Source organism: Apostichopus japonicus, chromosome 9 (assembly GCF_037975245.1).
Source record: "Apostichopus japonicus isolate 1M-3 chromosome 9, ASM3797524v1, whole genome shotgun sequence".
Taxonomy (NCBI): domain Eukaryota; kingdom Metazoa; phylum Echinodermata; class Holothuroidea; order Aspidochirotida; family Stichopodidae; genus Apostichopus; species Apostichopus japonicus.
The window spans coordinates 17,144,852-17,161,679 of record NC_092569.1 but is presented as its reverse complement, the minus strand read 5'-3'; the positions used below and the strand labels follow the sequence as shown (position 1 = coordinate 17,161,679).

Below are 16,828 nucleotides of genomic sequence, written 5' to 3'. Positions count from 1 at the left end.
GTAATATCCCACAACTATGGAAGGCGAGTTTGCGTCATCGCCTGTTCAGATTGGGCATTATCTAGATTTGCATTATATAAAGCAGGAAGTTCATTATTATTTAACCTTGGAGCCATGTCACAAGCTAGACCTTAGCAAATATAATAGAAAAATGTATCAAAAACTTTCTCCGGGTGTTTATGTTGACTTCCCAATCAACCCTTCCTCACCGCCCCCCCCCCCCCCTTTACCCCAACCTCCCCCGATTCAAGTCACAAATATGTACTGATATATACTTTATATTGCTGGGGATTTTCTTAGGAGATGTATGTAAAACAAAGACAGTTTTAAAACAAACATTCTTCGTTATGCTTCAGTAACAGCCATGTAGCACAGCCATTAATCGAGATACCATAAAGATATGTAGTGTAAACTACACTATATATCTCAAGGATTGCTTATGTTCCGAAGTTATAATTTGCTTACGATAAGAATTCTTTCCGCTTATTGCTAACATGCCGATTCAATAATCTCAAGAAGGTTATGAACAGACAAAAATAGAAAATCAAAGATTGAAGAGGGACAAGTTCATGTATTACATAATGCATACCGTGTAGGCTTTATATAATTGGTAGCGTTGAATAAGCATCATCGCGCGGGATAATGTATGGTATGACAGGTAGCCAGCGTTCATGCTGTGAGGGAACAAAACCAATTTGTTGTCACTATTCTTAGTGTCCAAGAGTTAATGTGTAATCAACGCTTGTAACGATTGCTTTTGATGATACGATATAGGCTCTAAACTAGTAGCGCAAGCATGCTGTGTATAGTGTTAGGCAACGTATTTCATATCGTCCAGTGCATAGGTCTAAGAGGATGGATGTCCTCTTTCCATTCAGAAATATCCTAAAGGTGGGTGGCTGTTAAGAGGCAACATGGTCCTATATTCGGCAACTTTTGAAGAAAAATATTGAATAAGTTTCAACTATATATATTAACTCCTAAAGGAAAACTTTAGGAATTTCTATGTATATCAGTGTAGGTGTTAAGGCCTTTTTTTTCCGTGGGTTGAACCAGCCGGAAGTATTCATTAGGTCTGTCTCTGCTCTCTCCTCTATATCGATTTCAAATTTTAGTGGGGGTTGGGGTCATGTAATTTGGCTTACATCCGTTATAGTGAAATATTATCTAAAATAGAAGGATTGAAAATCTATCGACTTATAGAGAAAAGGGGAGAGTAGGAGGGGTGGGGGGGGAGGGTGGAGAAAGAGAGAGGGAACAATCGTTTCAAGCCGCAATTTTGAGTTTCTTGATATTACCATAGTTAAAGATGAAATAAGAAACCTGATAGACTGTCATATTGAATACCAAGACTTGGACCAAAGCTGATAAACTTCATATCATTCTGGATGATAGGATTGAGTCGAGAATATTTCAAGAAATGAGATAATTTCAAACGACGAAAAAAAATGTTTCGTCGCTGCAGTATATGTTCCAGTAGATGTGTTGCATTATACGAGCGGGTAGATCAATCGAAATTAAATTAAAAAAATAACAAGTATCGTGACAAAAAAACGTTAGAGAAATCAAAATGACGGCAAAAGTCGTTAATTTTATTTAGTAAAAAGGAGCAATCCAAACGATATATACTCTGAATAAACATTTAATTAAATATGTTGTCGATCTTGTCTTTAGTTTGACTACATTCTAGTGCACCAATTGGGGGATTTCGGGTTTTTGTTTCGTGCATAAAATTTGATAAATTTCACCTTCGAAGTTCGTTAGGCCTTATTCATAATTCTTGCAATTGAAAGACCATGAAGCATTTTTTATTGCATCATTTTTAAGGTATCACATTAAAAGGCCTTGTCTAAAGTATTCTTGTTAAATACAACATTACTCATGTCCAGATTAGTGAACTAATCAAAACGAAGAAGACGAGAACAGGAAGCAAACAATTCGAAAAATGTTATTCTATATTATTACGTTCTAGTAGACTCCTGTTATTGTACATAACCATTGAGACTAATATTCATTATCGGTACAAATACTACCATTTACTTTAAATTTCTGCCATCTATGTTTGACAATTTACTTTTCAAGGTTTTTTGAACAATAAACGACATTGATTGAAAACAAATCGACCACAGTTAAATAAATTAAGTACAATCACATGTCGGAAGTATGATCACATGTCGAGTGTAGATTATAAAATTATATGTGATAGGATCGTAGAAGTCTTTTATCATAGGGTTAACAGCGTTTATTTTGTGCAATTAGAAGTACATTGTTCAACTTGTCAAATGGCATCCTTGTCTGGTCTGCACACACATCATGGAGAATGTGTGACTGGTTAGACTCTTAACAAGCGGGTATTAGTGTTTCGTAGCAAAATGTATTCTTAACGGAAAGTACAATTACGTTTAATTAGTAATAACTTTTTGAAGCAAAACGTAATAAACAAAATTAACGAGACATTTAAAAAATGCAAATGTAGTCACTTTTTGGTCGTGACATAACAAAGAACACTTTTTTATAGATGGACGTCCTAAGTCACATCATCATTTTAAAAATCCATCAAAGACCCTTTTATTGAATTACACGCATAGGCGATGTAGCCTCTCTTTCCCCATCTGGTTCCCTCAGTCGCAAATCCTGGTCACTTTTGGTCAAAATTGCAGTGATTTGATTCGGAAAATTGTGTTCTGGCGAAATTTTAATGCATCTATACGTTCTGGTGTTACATTTTCGGTAGTTATTACTGTATATTACCAATCAAAATACTCGCTGAACACTTAAGCCCAATAAAAAGAACACTTTGGTTACATCACTTCTACTTATCGATAATTTAAGTTCTTGCTCAGAGCACACATTGCGGTTGTCTTCGTTGATAAAGGTTCTTACATTTGGATTTATGACATTTTTCAGTCAATCAGTTTTAATATTTTGCTTCATTACATCTCTCGTTTTATCATTACATTTTGCGTCAACAAGTAATTGCATATTACGTTAAGAGCACATTTTGCGGTGAAAATTATTACATACCTGGTTAAAATTACATTTTGCGTCAATTCTTACATTTCGTAGCTTGACAGATGCCTCGATTGTCTTGGTACACCGTAAACATGTCTTATGGAATAATTTGCCTTGTGTACTGATTTAAAGAAAAGCCCTTCACCTCTACAATAGTATATTTATATATAAATTTGAAGTTCTCACACAAGATATGTCATGACGATATTCAGTATATGTTGACTGATTAACAGACTCAAGGGGGTGTTGATATCATCAGCTTCATGATGTACCAGTTGCTTGTGTTGTCACTAGCAAGGATGTCATCCCACAAAAGAAGAAATTGTAGAATTCTAAAAATGCGATAAAACCATCAATAAACTCTGTATATAATGTTAACAAAAAAGAAGATGAAACACGACCTCAATTGACACAGGATGCGCTTATTTGTTGTTCAAATATGACTTCATATTAACAAGGCGCGCGAAGGAACTTTAGCGTTTATATTATGTCCAATTTGCTGAACAATTTATTACAGATGTAGGCGTATCATAACTATAATTGCCTTGAACCAGCGGTGGGCCAGAAATGTAACTTGCGGGATCCCAATGTAATTTTCTAGCATATCAACGCGCCGAAGCACTTACGAAAGTACCAATTTTTGTTCACTTGTGATTTGTCTGTGGATCAATATGCTAATGAACGGTAATATTGTTAATAGTATGATGATTTCTAACATGTATACAACATCCCACAATTGTAGTTTCCCACAACTTAGCAGGGTCAGTTCTCGTCATCACCTTGATAGATCTAGCCCTTTATAGGTTCATTCTCATTTAACCTATAGGAGCCAGGTCGTAAGCTAGATCTTAACACATGTAATATAAAACGTTATCAAATACTTTTTCCATGTGCTTGTGTGAACTACCTTTTCCCCCACCCCCCCCCCCCCTTCACCACCATTCAAGCCAGACAGTGGTAAGTATACACACAGGATCTTTAATATTAAATAGTGAGATTGTTCATTTAAACAGAAGATTCCTGTCATAAGAAAAAAAAACTTCTACATATACTTGAGCACTCTCGTTTTGCTTCAATACCTGTCATGTAATAAAACCTCTTTATCTAGATACCATAAAGACTTGTAGTGTAGACTTGGATATCTACTTAGTACAATTACCACTGTTGTTGTTCGGAAGTGTTCATTTCTTCACGCTAGAAATTTTTCCGCTTATTTACTTCCCCAAAACGATAATCTGCACTAGGTAAGTAACGTTGCAAAAAATCACGATTGAAAAAAAAATATGTAAGCGATAGAACAGTGTAAACTATGCACGTATGTAAATGCTCGCAACTGGCTTTATCTTTTATGTTGTCGAAGCCACGAATATTTCATTTGTAATATCGAAAGACAGAATCCCAGAGTTCATGGTGTGAGGGAACACATTGTTTTCACCATTTTTAGAGTCCGATAACTAAGATTTCATGATATGATATAGGCTCTAACCTAGCGGTGCTAGGGTGTTTTTTTTTTAGTAGTGGGAGGATAAGAGCTTTTGTCGTCCAGGGGAGGGTTTACGGGGACGTTTTTTCACCTTCCTTAGCAACTGTTGTACAGGTGGATGGTGCTTAGACAGAACACGGTGCTATATTTTGGAATTTTGGAGAAACACAATTTGAGGGATCTTCGACTTCATATATTAACTATGAAAGGATTACTTCAGGATATTCTGTAACTGTCTGTCTGTCAATGGAGAGGAGTTGGTTGGGTCTACTGGTTTATTCGGGGGATAAAACCGCAAAAGTTTTACGTAGTTACGCCCCTGGTTTACCCTCTGTATCGATATTAAATATAAGTTGGGGGGGGGTCAACTAATTAGGCTTACATCCGTTATGGGGAGATCTTAGGAAACATAGGTTTATTTTGATAAATGGGATATGATGATCTTATTTCCATATTTTATAATACTCTAAATCTTCTTAATGTTTGCGACGATATCGATTGCCCTTTCCCGTTTCGTCCCAGAAATTTTATGTGGGGAAACACGCTGCCCCTTCCCCCTCCCTATGGCAAATCACTGGTGCACTGGGGTATTTGTATACATTTTGTGTGTGAGTCAAAATACCAAATACTAAATAAGAGAGGGAAAACAAACGGAGAGAGGAGAAGACGTTGATTCCACGAAATTATAGGCATAATTTGATACCTTTTTTAAGCAATGTTGTTGATTTGACGGGTCTAGGAAAACTGGGAACCAGTGATCATGATATACTAGCTTTTTATGTTGTTTGCAAAGTTGTAAATTCTGTTAGCAACAATAAAGTCCCTGATTTTCGAGATCAGATACAGAGGCAATTGAAACTTTACTAAAGGGTACAGATTGAATTAATTTGTTTAGAGATATGAGTGCTTCTCAGTCTTGGATTTGTTTTGCTGATAAATTAAAGGTCATTATGAAAAATTTTGTTCTGTGGAAGAATCGTTGTCGTAAAAGCAGTATGCCTCAATGGATGAATAAGAAAGTTAGATGTGCAATTAGGCAAAAACGTAAAATGTGGAAGTTGTTTTGGCCAAGTTTAAAATTTATCAGCTGAAGGTAGAATGCTTAGTCTCTGATGTAAAACTGAATTTCGAAAAAAAAAACAGAGGTTGTCAAGGAGCTGCTTCGTCTAAATGTTTCTAAAGCTTCTGGACCGGATGCAAACCATCCGTATTTGTTGAAGGCTTTTGCACACCATTTCTGCTTTCCACTCTCGTTGGTTTTTAGTAAATTTATTGATGAAGGTTATGTTCCTAGGGACTGGAGATGTGCTAATATTACCCCAATTTTCAAGAAGGGTGATAAGTCTAAGCCCTGTAATTATAGGCCCGTTAGTCTCACTAGTGTAGTTTGTAAGGTCATGGAGTCTATTGTCAAAAAGTATATGGTCTGTCACTTCAGCAGTCAGTCTTTGATCAGAGAGTCTCAACATGGCTTTTGTCAAAAAAAGGTCTTGTCTAACTAATATCCTTGAGTTTATGGAAGATGTAACAAGCTCACTAAATAGGCAGAGGATGTTGATGTTGTGCTCCTGGATTTCCAGAAGGCCTTTGATAAAGTTCCCCACCAGCGTTCTTACTTAGGCTGAAGAGCATTGGTGTCATAGGGAATTTACTGTCTTGGATCGGGAATTGGCTTGGTAATAGGGAACAGAGGATGGTAATTAAAGGCTGTGCTTCTTCTTGGCAGAACGTTACTAGTGGGGTTCCACAAGGGTCTGTTTTAGGTCCTTTTTTGTTTGTTGCCTATATAAATGACATCGACATAGATATTTTGTGTACAGTTAAAAGTTTGCTGATGACACCAAATTGTATTCTGAGGTCTCTTCCAAAAGCGATTCTGAGAAATTTCAAGCGGATTTGAACAAGATTTTTTCCTGGTCTCAGGGGTGGCAAATGCTTTTTAATATTGATAAATGTCAGGTAATGCACATTGGTAGTAGTAACCAAAAGTTTACATACAATCTTGATGGTGTGGGGTTACAGGAGGTCTCTGTTGAAAGAGACCTGGGTATCTACATTGACTCGTCTCTGCAACCTTCTAAACATTGTCTTCAAGCTGCTAAAAGAGGTAATAGGGTTTTAGGTATGATCAAGAGGAACTTCAGTTTTCTGAAAGAGGACATCGTAGTTTGGCTTTATAAGCAGTTGGTTAGACCTCATCTGGGGTATGCTGTGCAGGCTTAGAACCCCTAATTTGCTAAGGATAGGGAAGTACTTGAAAAGGTCCAGAGAAGAGCTACTAGGATGATTAGTTCCTTAAAGAGGGTTCCTTATTATAGGCGGTTACAACTGTTGAATCTCACCACACTGGAGCTACGTGGGGACTTGATCCAGGTTTTCAAGATTGTGTATGGTTTCGACAATTTATCCTTTACCGACTTTTTCATGTTTGCTAACAGTAGTTGTACTAGAGGTCATTGTCTTAAACTCCAAAAGTCGCATAGTAGGATTAATATTCGGCATAACTTTTCTTCTAATAGGGTGGTGAATGAGTGGAATGGTTTGCCTGAGGAAGTTGTACTTGCAAGTAGTGTCAATGGGTTTAAGAATGATTTGGACAAGCACTATAAGCATTGTAATCGGGTCTGAGTGTTTGTGTCTTCAGTTTTTTTCCCCTCTCGCTATAGGGTCCTTGATTGGGACTTAAGTGTCCCTCCTGATCCTTTTTTTCTATTAAACTAAATTAAACCTTATATACAGTTTTCATACTAAATTGCATACCGTGTATTGAAAATTACCAGCACGATGTATACTGATAGTATAGTCAACGGAACCTGAAAACTAATCTTTAAAGAAATTAGATTTTCATTCCTGTATCCTTACATGTTTAAATTTTTCAACTCCTAGAATCAATTTCAACTGTTCTAGAATCAATCTTGAATTAAAAATCAATGTGTAAATATTTCCGCAACGTGACGTAACATGTCATTCTTGAGCGACTGGAAGTTTCCATTGTGGATGGGTGCCTTTGAATCCTTATCTGATTAAAACTCAACGACGGTATCTAACAACGCCGAAGACAATACAATCTGGCTGCAATACATCATTATTTTAAAATTTTATAAATACACTTCAGGTCATCCGTTGTTTTCAGGAACAACGAGGATATTTCTTACCTCTGGAGATACATTTCATTTGAGTTGTCATTCATTCCAGACCAAGACATTTATAAATATGGAGCCTTCCGTGACTGTTCGAGCAATATTTGCATTCTTGTGCACAACAACGATCGCTTTTACGTCCTCGGAAGAAACGGTGAGTTAAAAGTTTCAAAGTTTTCGTTCTTGTTTCTCATAAATCATGAATCTTTCTTGTTTGTTAGATGTTACAATTTAAAGAAAAGAATATATTGTAGAAAATTCAATCAATTGATAACCTTTCTTTTATGTATCTTTCTCGCTTGTTAGATTTCATAATTAAAAATTTTCAAATTTTTCCCAATTGTCGCTAATTAATATAATATAACACAAACGATCAAATATTAGAATTGTCTGTTTTACTGAATGGTTTAGTATATAACTGTTAATATTTTCAGAATAAAACAAAACATTCGCGAAAATTATTTTAAGACGGTTGAACGGGTTAATTCAAAATGCAATCCATAACATTTAAATAAGGAAAATTGCCTATTGACGAATCGATTTGACTACATTTGTACGCAAATTATTGTCAGACTACAATATAGGTTTATCTTCCTCGAAAAAAAAAGACTTGACATTTGATTAATTTAATGATTCCATCTTTATCTCAACAGGTTTTAATGAAAGCCAAAAATAAAAATAATATAATAACAATCAATTCCCACTTTCTGTAACATTAAGTCGGTCGACTTCTTGTCCAAGTAAAGCCTTTACCCTTTCTCGTTGCCAATATTCTACGTTAATTATTTGCGTATTCTATATGTTATAAGTGAGAAAATCTGGTAATAGATTCGAGATCATTTATTACTTTTTCTCTTTATCATATATTTTGTTTTTAATTATTGTTGAGCGTTGATAATATACTAAGTTATGGTGAATATATTCATATCATACTCAAAGTATCAACAAAGTTGTTTCAATATCATAGGCAGAACATAAACATGAATTTCGGAAATATCTATGCTTAAAGCTTGAACAAATTTTCTGACAACATTTGTAATTAAAATTAGTCCACTTTTTCTTTGTTTGTCTATCAACGTCATTTAACGAGACTTATTTCTACACTGTCTAAATTTTTATGTAGTAAGAACAGATGTTTCAGAACCTTGCTTCTAAATATTTTAATATATACCGCGTTTAGATTTATTTGATCACTTCTTATTAAGATGGGGTTAATTTTTTAAACCTCATTTAATATATCTGTAGTACTATTTTGATGCATGTATATCAAATTTGCATATTCAGTTCGATATTTAACCTGATCAAAATACATTGACGATGTGATTGGACAGCCATCATGAGGACCTTCAGCTACTTTTTGTTGTTGTTAAACTCCATTTATTGATATTATTCGTTTCAAATGAACAAATCAATTTCAAACTTTAATTCGGATTTGCTACAAAGTATATATACGATTAAATTTACGACCAAACAAAATAACACTAATTCTCATAAACATATTTAGAGGGGTCAATTATTGAAAGTAACTTCAAACACAATGTATTTTGCCTTGCAACAATTGTATTTAACAGTTAGCTTAAACGCAAAACTAACATAAATAAACGATGGTTTTCATGATTTGTAAGGCTATAAGGCACAATTATAGAGCTTATATTATTGCAATATCATAGGCGGAACTGTAAAATGATAACGTTGCTTGTCAAAAAAAAAAAAAAAAATTCATATTGTAACTTCGGAAATATCTATGTTGGAAGCTTGAACAAATGACACTTTCTGACAATGTTTGTAATTAAAATTAGTCCACTTTGTCTTTGTTTGTCAATCAACGTCATTTAACAAGACAAAGATATATTTTTTTCTAGATTTTAAAATGTTCATAGAGAAAGAACACATGTTTTAGAAACTTGCTGCTATATACGTTTTAATATATTTCGGGTTTAGTTGGATTTTATATTTTTTATTAAAAGTAACTTTAAACACCAATGCACTTTTGCCTCCGTCGCATAATTCAACTTAACAATTTGCTTCCATGTAATAATTACATGAGTAAACCTCAGTGGTTTTCATGACTTTGAAGACTAATGCACAATTATGGAGTTTATGTCCTAAACTACCAAGGAAGTACTTTGTAACTTGACAATGTGATTCTTACAACGGTACCATGGTATAAACCTAGTTCTCGGCGACTTCTAATTATGACATTTAAAACATGAATCCTTAATAAGTGTTACTGTTTATTTAGTGTATCGTTAACTCTAGTTGTAACACACATAAACCGGCACAGGATATTGTCAAGTAATTTCACACGTATTACTTTTTAACGTTCTAGTGTTTTTACGATTGAAAGCATGTTTCTTTTCATTTGGATCAGTCAATATCTTCTGCAAATCGATTGCATGCAATTGTTGAATATCATACCGTTTCGTAATTCCATGTCAATGAATAAGGGTCAACATTATTAAATACACGTGTTTGCTGTGTTTGTTACACATCTACTCACGTTGTCTAATTTATTCATTGATATGATTACTTGTTATATCAAGCTAGAAAACATTGCCAACTATCTAATAAACGACAGGCACAAGTATCATTTAACTTAAAAACACTTCGTTAGTATTCACAAACATTCATTCTCTCACCATGAAGGTTTTTTTTTATTCGTTTTCGTTTTTAATATTTCACCCTGACAATTCTGCGATAGTACTGTGGACGATAAATGCGTATATGATGTAAGAACTTTTATGTCATCTCTATCTATGTGATCTTTAGCAACATACAAACAAATTTCATATCGACCTTAATAATATGCTGGAATGACTGTGTAAATGAAAATTATTTCTTAAACTTAATGTTCTTAAACATATTTCTTTCAAAATGTCCTTAATGTCAGAAAGCAAAATACGAAATAATTCAATCTTCAATAATTTAACATCGCCTGCATAGCGCTGTAAAAGTATATTCTCTTTTCACATAGTCATCTGTGTAACTTGAATGCATTTCCAATCTCTTTGCAAATTTATTCTGTTGCACATAAAAAGAAAATATATACTACACAAATAATAGTATTGAAACATAATTTTACGTTTGAAAAGAGTTATATTACTATTTAGATATATTGAGTTTAAATTCTAGACAATGATTTGTCCTTCAACCCTAGCCCCTACTCCCGCTGCACCCCTTCACCACCAAATAACATACGGGAAATATTTCCATTTAGTTCTGATTGATTTTACTCATTTTACCAAATTGAGTCAATATTTTAAAATTACAATTAAAAATTGAATCATTGTAATGATTGCAGTTGTCAAACATCAGTAACGTTGGCAAAAATGTTCTTGAGTAACCATTCGGAAATACTTGTTTTCCAAAGCTTGTTGCATTTGTTATTTGCCTGTTAATGATTGCTTGTTAGCCTACTATCAATAAACAGAACATATATATTTATGTTTTTGCTTATGACTCTTCTTCTCATTAATAGAATATTCATCGGAGAAGTTTACCTTCAACTACAGATGACAATCAAAGTAAGATGTTTAACCATAATTGCTTCGTTTTGTCATGTCATCTAGATATACAAACAAGTAATTAACTAATACAAATTTGTGTCGCTAAATCGTAGATAACGATGTATGACTTTCTGTTTTATTGACAGTATGTATGTGATACAGCATTTTGTGTGTTAGTTTTGACAACTTGCGACAATAAAAAACTTACAACTGAACATTTTTCCAAACGTATTCACGAGTGCTTTTAACACAAAATATAAGGCATGGAACCGTTTCGTTATTTCGTTGTATTATTCCTACCATGACATATCTTATATTAACATAAATTGATTCCAAATAATCTAACACAAAAAAATGATATATGTACCAAATTTAATGTAAAGGTGTTCATGTGTCTTTTCTGAGAATTGTCTAATTCCACATCACCTGCTCCAATTTTCTTTGCAAGATATTTTTAACGGTCAAGAATCAGTATACAGTGACACGTTATTTTACAATTTGAACACAAAGCATATTTTAAATATTTTCAATGTTTTTCTCTCTTTTTAACAGTGGCAAATTACTTCTTTTATCAACGTTCTGAATATCCAAAGGACTGCCGGGACGTTCAAAGTCAGTGTTCTACGTCCAACTCCAGCGGAGTATACATAATCAAGCCAGAGGGATTTGAAGAACCATTTGAAGTGTACTGCAACAACAATGTTAGCCCGGGAGGCTGGACGGTACGTACGTCTACAGGGAAATGTTTTAGACATATTTTAAAAGTAATAAAGCCTTTCGCTAGCATGTAGGCATTATGACTTAAAAATGTGTTGGCGTGATCAATAAGTCGCATTCTCCACTCAGTAACGTTGGCATTAGGAAAATAGTTATCATTTTCGGAGACAATCTTCAGTAATAGTTACATCAATGGGTTGAACAATTGCCCGTTTTCCAATAATTTAGTGGTGCTAGTGTTCGCAATCTATTTCTTTTCTGTTATAGGTCATACAACGCCGTGGCAGTGGTGCTGTGAATTTCAATAGGAGTTGGTCACAGTATGAAGATGGATTTGGTTTCCTCTCAACTGAGTTTTGGCTCGGCAATGAAAAGTTATCACATTTGACGAACCAAGCAGACTACGAACTTCGTGTGGACATAGAATTATCTAATGGAGCTTCTTTCGATACAACATACAGAGGTTTTCGCATAACTGATGCATGGGGGCAATATCAGTTTAAACATATTGGGGAAGTCGAAAGTAATGCCGATAAGCAAAACATAACGTTAATAATAATGCATCAAAATTCCATTCCTAATACAAAATCTACAAATAATTCGTTTTCATCAATCTGCATAATTTTCTAAATTAACATCTTCTACTTTACTATTTTACCGTTTAAGTTAGAAGTCATCGCACCTTTATAGGGTATTTGAATAATATTTGTGATTTTTTTTTTAAAATTGGATGTTGTTTTCTTGATTCCACTAACTTGCAGGAACATTGATCTCTACATGTCCTACGAACATGATCTACGGACCATGCAGTTGCCCAGCAACATGTGAAGATCCCAACGGACAATCTGGTTGTAACAGTGATTGTTTGGGTAGTGAGGGATGCATCTGTCCAGCTGGTTTCGTAATGCAAGGGAGTGACTGCATCAATGCCAGTGAATGCGAATGTTTCGTAGCAGAGGCCAACTTGGTTATACCAGTGAGTTTGAATGACTTTTTTTTTATTTTAATGTCACGTGACTATGCAAATTAAAAAACAAAATGATGCTTAAGCTCCCTGACATTGTGTTAACATAAAATGTAATAAAAACCTAATGTGTAATAAATACCATGTTTATTTTTACATCAATTCAAATATAGAGTGGGGAAACATCCGTTAATGAAGATTGCACTCAAAAGTGTTCTTGTATGAATAACCGACTGATCTGTGAAGACTACGCATGTAGCACCGATGCTGTGTGTGATATCAGGAATGAAACACGACAGTGTTATTGTAATGAAGGGTACGAAGGTGACGGTGAAACTTGTGAATCCTTGTATACTGACTGCCAGGCTGTTAATGACGCTGGACATGGCGATGGCGTATATACAATCATGCCCACTGGATGGACAGAGTCTCCATTCAATGTTCACTGCAAAATGCACGGCGACGAAGGATGGATCGTGAGTCATTTCAACGCTGCTAATTTATGCTTATTAATAAATGTTTTCGAACTATATATGCATTAAACCATTTAACTACATTCAACAATATAACAAAACTGAAGGTACTAAATATGACAATTAATATCTTAAAATACCTTGAACATTTGAATACTATTCAGTTATGTTCTATCGATTGTAATCCAGAAAGTGACAACAATTTACAGAGTAATTCAGTATGATGATATTTATGATGAAATCTTTACGACGATCTGTAGAGCTTCGCTTCTTAAGATTTTTTTTTAAACCGTAGCGATGTCCTTCCGCTGATAACAATGTCTCTTTTTATCGTTTCCTTGGTAGGTTTTTCAACGTCGCACTGATGACGATTTTAGTTTTTACCAAAACTGGACTGCATACAAAGACGGCTTTGGCAACAGCAGAAACTTTTGGCTTGGGAATGAGAAACTATATTACCTGACCAATCAGAACCCTACCAAACTACGACTTGATATTACTACTTCAGATGGGACGAGTTTATATGCTGAGTATACAGAGTTTCAAATAGAGTCCGAGGACACCAATTACAAAATGAACAAACTGGGAACCAGGACCAGTCCCAGTGGATATGCAGGTTTGTTGTTAATATGTTTAATGTCTGCAATTCATATTCACTCTCAGACTGATACATTAAACTTCAATTTTAAGTAATGAATTAACATGTGGCATGTGAAGGTTAAATATGTATCGTTAATTCCTGACATTATGTAACTCATGATTTTGTTTGTATAAAACCTTCCCTCACCCCCCCCCCCCTTTAATGGTTAATGGGGAAAAAATCTAGCTTCGAGTTCATTTAAGTAGTGTGAACGTTATAGAGACTATTATTAAATTTTTGTTGTGTAAAAGAACGCCCTCCCTTTTCCGGTTCCGACGTACACCCTCACTCTTTTTACATAAATGGGTTGAAATTTGTTAATATGTTTAATGTCGGAAATTCATATTCACTCTCAGACTGATACATTAAACGTCAATTTTAAGTAACGAATTTACTTTAAAATTACGATAAATGACTTGTGAAGGTTAAATCTAAGTATCGTTGGTTCTGACATGAGTTAACTCATGATTTTGTTTGTATGAAACCTTCCCTTCCCCCCCCCCCCCTCCTTTCCAGCTCTGACAAACGTCCTTACTCTGGTTAGGTTAATGGGATAACATCTAGCTTCAAGTCATTTTAGTAGTGTGAACGTTAGGGACTACTATTACGTTTTTTGTGTGTGAAAGAACGCCCTCCCTTTTCCGGTTCCGACGTACGCCGACGACTCACTTTGGTTACGTAAATGAGTTGAAATATATGTTTGAGTTAATTTGTTTAAAGGTTTTTCACATATATTTTCACAGACGGTTTTTTTATTTCACGGAGGGGTATACATTTTGCCTACAGTGCTTACAATAATATATACACGTTAAGCATATCAGCCATCGTTAATTTGTCGTAAATGTTTACTTTTGCGTGGTATGACAGAGACCTTATTAATATCAACGACTGTGCTACAACAATGATCATTTTACACACAAATACAGATCCAATGTTAACGTCTACTTTGTTATGAATTATGATAGAAAAGAAAATGAGAAAACAACTGAAATAGACTAGTACTTATTAGAATTGTCCTGAATATACAAAAAGACCAGTCCTACACCATTATCATTTAAAACAAATCAAATGGGATTTATATATATATATATATATATACATATATATATATATATATATATATATATATATATATATATATAGCATTTTACGTAAAATACCATACACATAGTCCAACAATGATGGTATATAAATACATAACAGTCAGCAATAATACTTTCTGCAGATGATCATCATTTGCGAAATATTGCATTTGAATTTATTATCGTTTGAGGTAATAAATAAAAACACATTAATAAAGGTCACGTTCAGTAGAACTGAAATGCTTTCGCAAAAAAACTCTATAAATATAAGTGAAACAGAAATATATTAATGTAGCAATCGCTGTAGCAAGCTATAATGAAATAGGTAAAACGATAATAGCTCGTTAAAAAAAACCTTCCTGTCCCCCGTTATCGACTTAACCCTGAGTTTCCTTCTTTTCATTTTGCAGGTTATAATCTCTCTTCTAACAAGGGCAAGCAATTCAGCACGTATGACCGAGACAATGATGCATGTGGTCACTTCAACTGTGCAGAGAACCACAGAAGCGGCTGGTGGCATATCAACTATAGTTCTTATTGCAAAAGCTGCTATAGTAGTTCCAGTTGTTGTTATTATTTCCAATACAACGGGAACTGTCACTCTTATTGTACTTATGAAAACCTAAACGGCGACTACAATGGAGGCAACGGACAGAACATCTTCTCTTATTATAATAATTACTGCAACATCAGATCTGTTGAGATGAAAATTCGTCCATCCTCTTGAATGGCTTAGCTCGTCATAAAATTCCTCTCGAAGACAGCAAAAGAAGACTACATTCTCCGAAAAATCATAAAAGTGTCTACTCTTGTAGTGAAGGAAATTATGATAAATATATCATTACTAACACAATTCAACAAAGGAGGCCGATAAGTACGTGACAAAACTGTAAATAGCTAACTTGAAAAATTTTCAGAACTTGAACTTGAAACAAAAGCCACATCTACGTCTCAAAGCATGATTATGGAGCAAGTGTCTTATGCATCACGATTTTTGTTCTTTGTGAGCAAACAAATAATTCGATATATAAAAAAACCGGTGCGAAATACATTGTTCAACGAGATGTCTGTACGATGTACGTCTTTTTTTTCAAATCACGCAATAAGCTTGGTTTAATCCTAACGCCACAACAAGATAACTTCTTAGTAACTATATATTAGTATATATTTAATAGGTACTGGTGTCAAGAATGACATATTCTTGAAACGCCAGATCCCCGGTATTGAGACTCCTCACTCACCCTACCCTGTAAAGTCTTAATACTACAAAAATATCACTTTTAAGTCTCTTTTAATAGATACTGGCAATTCCATTCATGAATCACCAGATCATGCGCTTTAAGACCCATTCCCCACCGCACATCCAATAACGCTTACACAACAACATAAACAATTCTGGCTATTTCTCTCTTGGACTTTGAAGTCTTTAGGCTCGACTTCTACTAGCCTGCTTCATATCATCTGAATTTATATGGTACCACAGCTAAGATCATATGTCCATCTATGTATCAGTGACTTAAAACCGACAAGTTATTACCGTTTCTAACTTTATACTATACTGGTGCAACAGTCAATTTAAATATCTATATTTATATATAATATATTCAAATCACTTTGAAATCCTTTTTTTTTTTCGTTTACTGGTATATAAAATAAGGCACAATAAGTAGCATACACTGGCCACTAACTTAGTGCGCTCCCATTCGAATTCTGCTCACAGGTAAACGGCCGATGGAATGATTCCGTCGCATATTCATCAGTTAACATTTTGCAAGAAAGTAATTCTATCAACAATCGCTTTGCCGTAAGTT

The 16,828-nt window shown here is 34.5% G+C and overlaps 1 protein-coding gene across 1 annotated transcript; it reads left to right on the top strand.

The window, feature by feature from the left end:
* Positions 1–7,652: 7,652 nt before the first annotated feature.
* LOC139973654 (uncharacterized) lies at positions 7,653–16,081 on the top strand. The gene is made up of 8 exons (XM_071980475.1): positions 7,653–7,789; positions 11,114–11,159; positions 11,694–11,863; positions 12,126–12,390; positions 12,620–12,834; positions 12,996–13,298; positions 13,641–13,911; positions 15,428–16,081. Exons 1-8 carry the CDS (start codon positions 7,709–7,711, stop codon positions 15,742–15,744), a joined length of 1,668 nt encoding a protein of 555 aa, XP_071836576.1. The 5' UTR covers positions 7,653–7,708; the 3' UTR covers positions 15,745–16,081.
* The last annotated feature ends 747 nt before the right edge of the window (positions 16,082–16,828 follow it).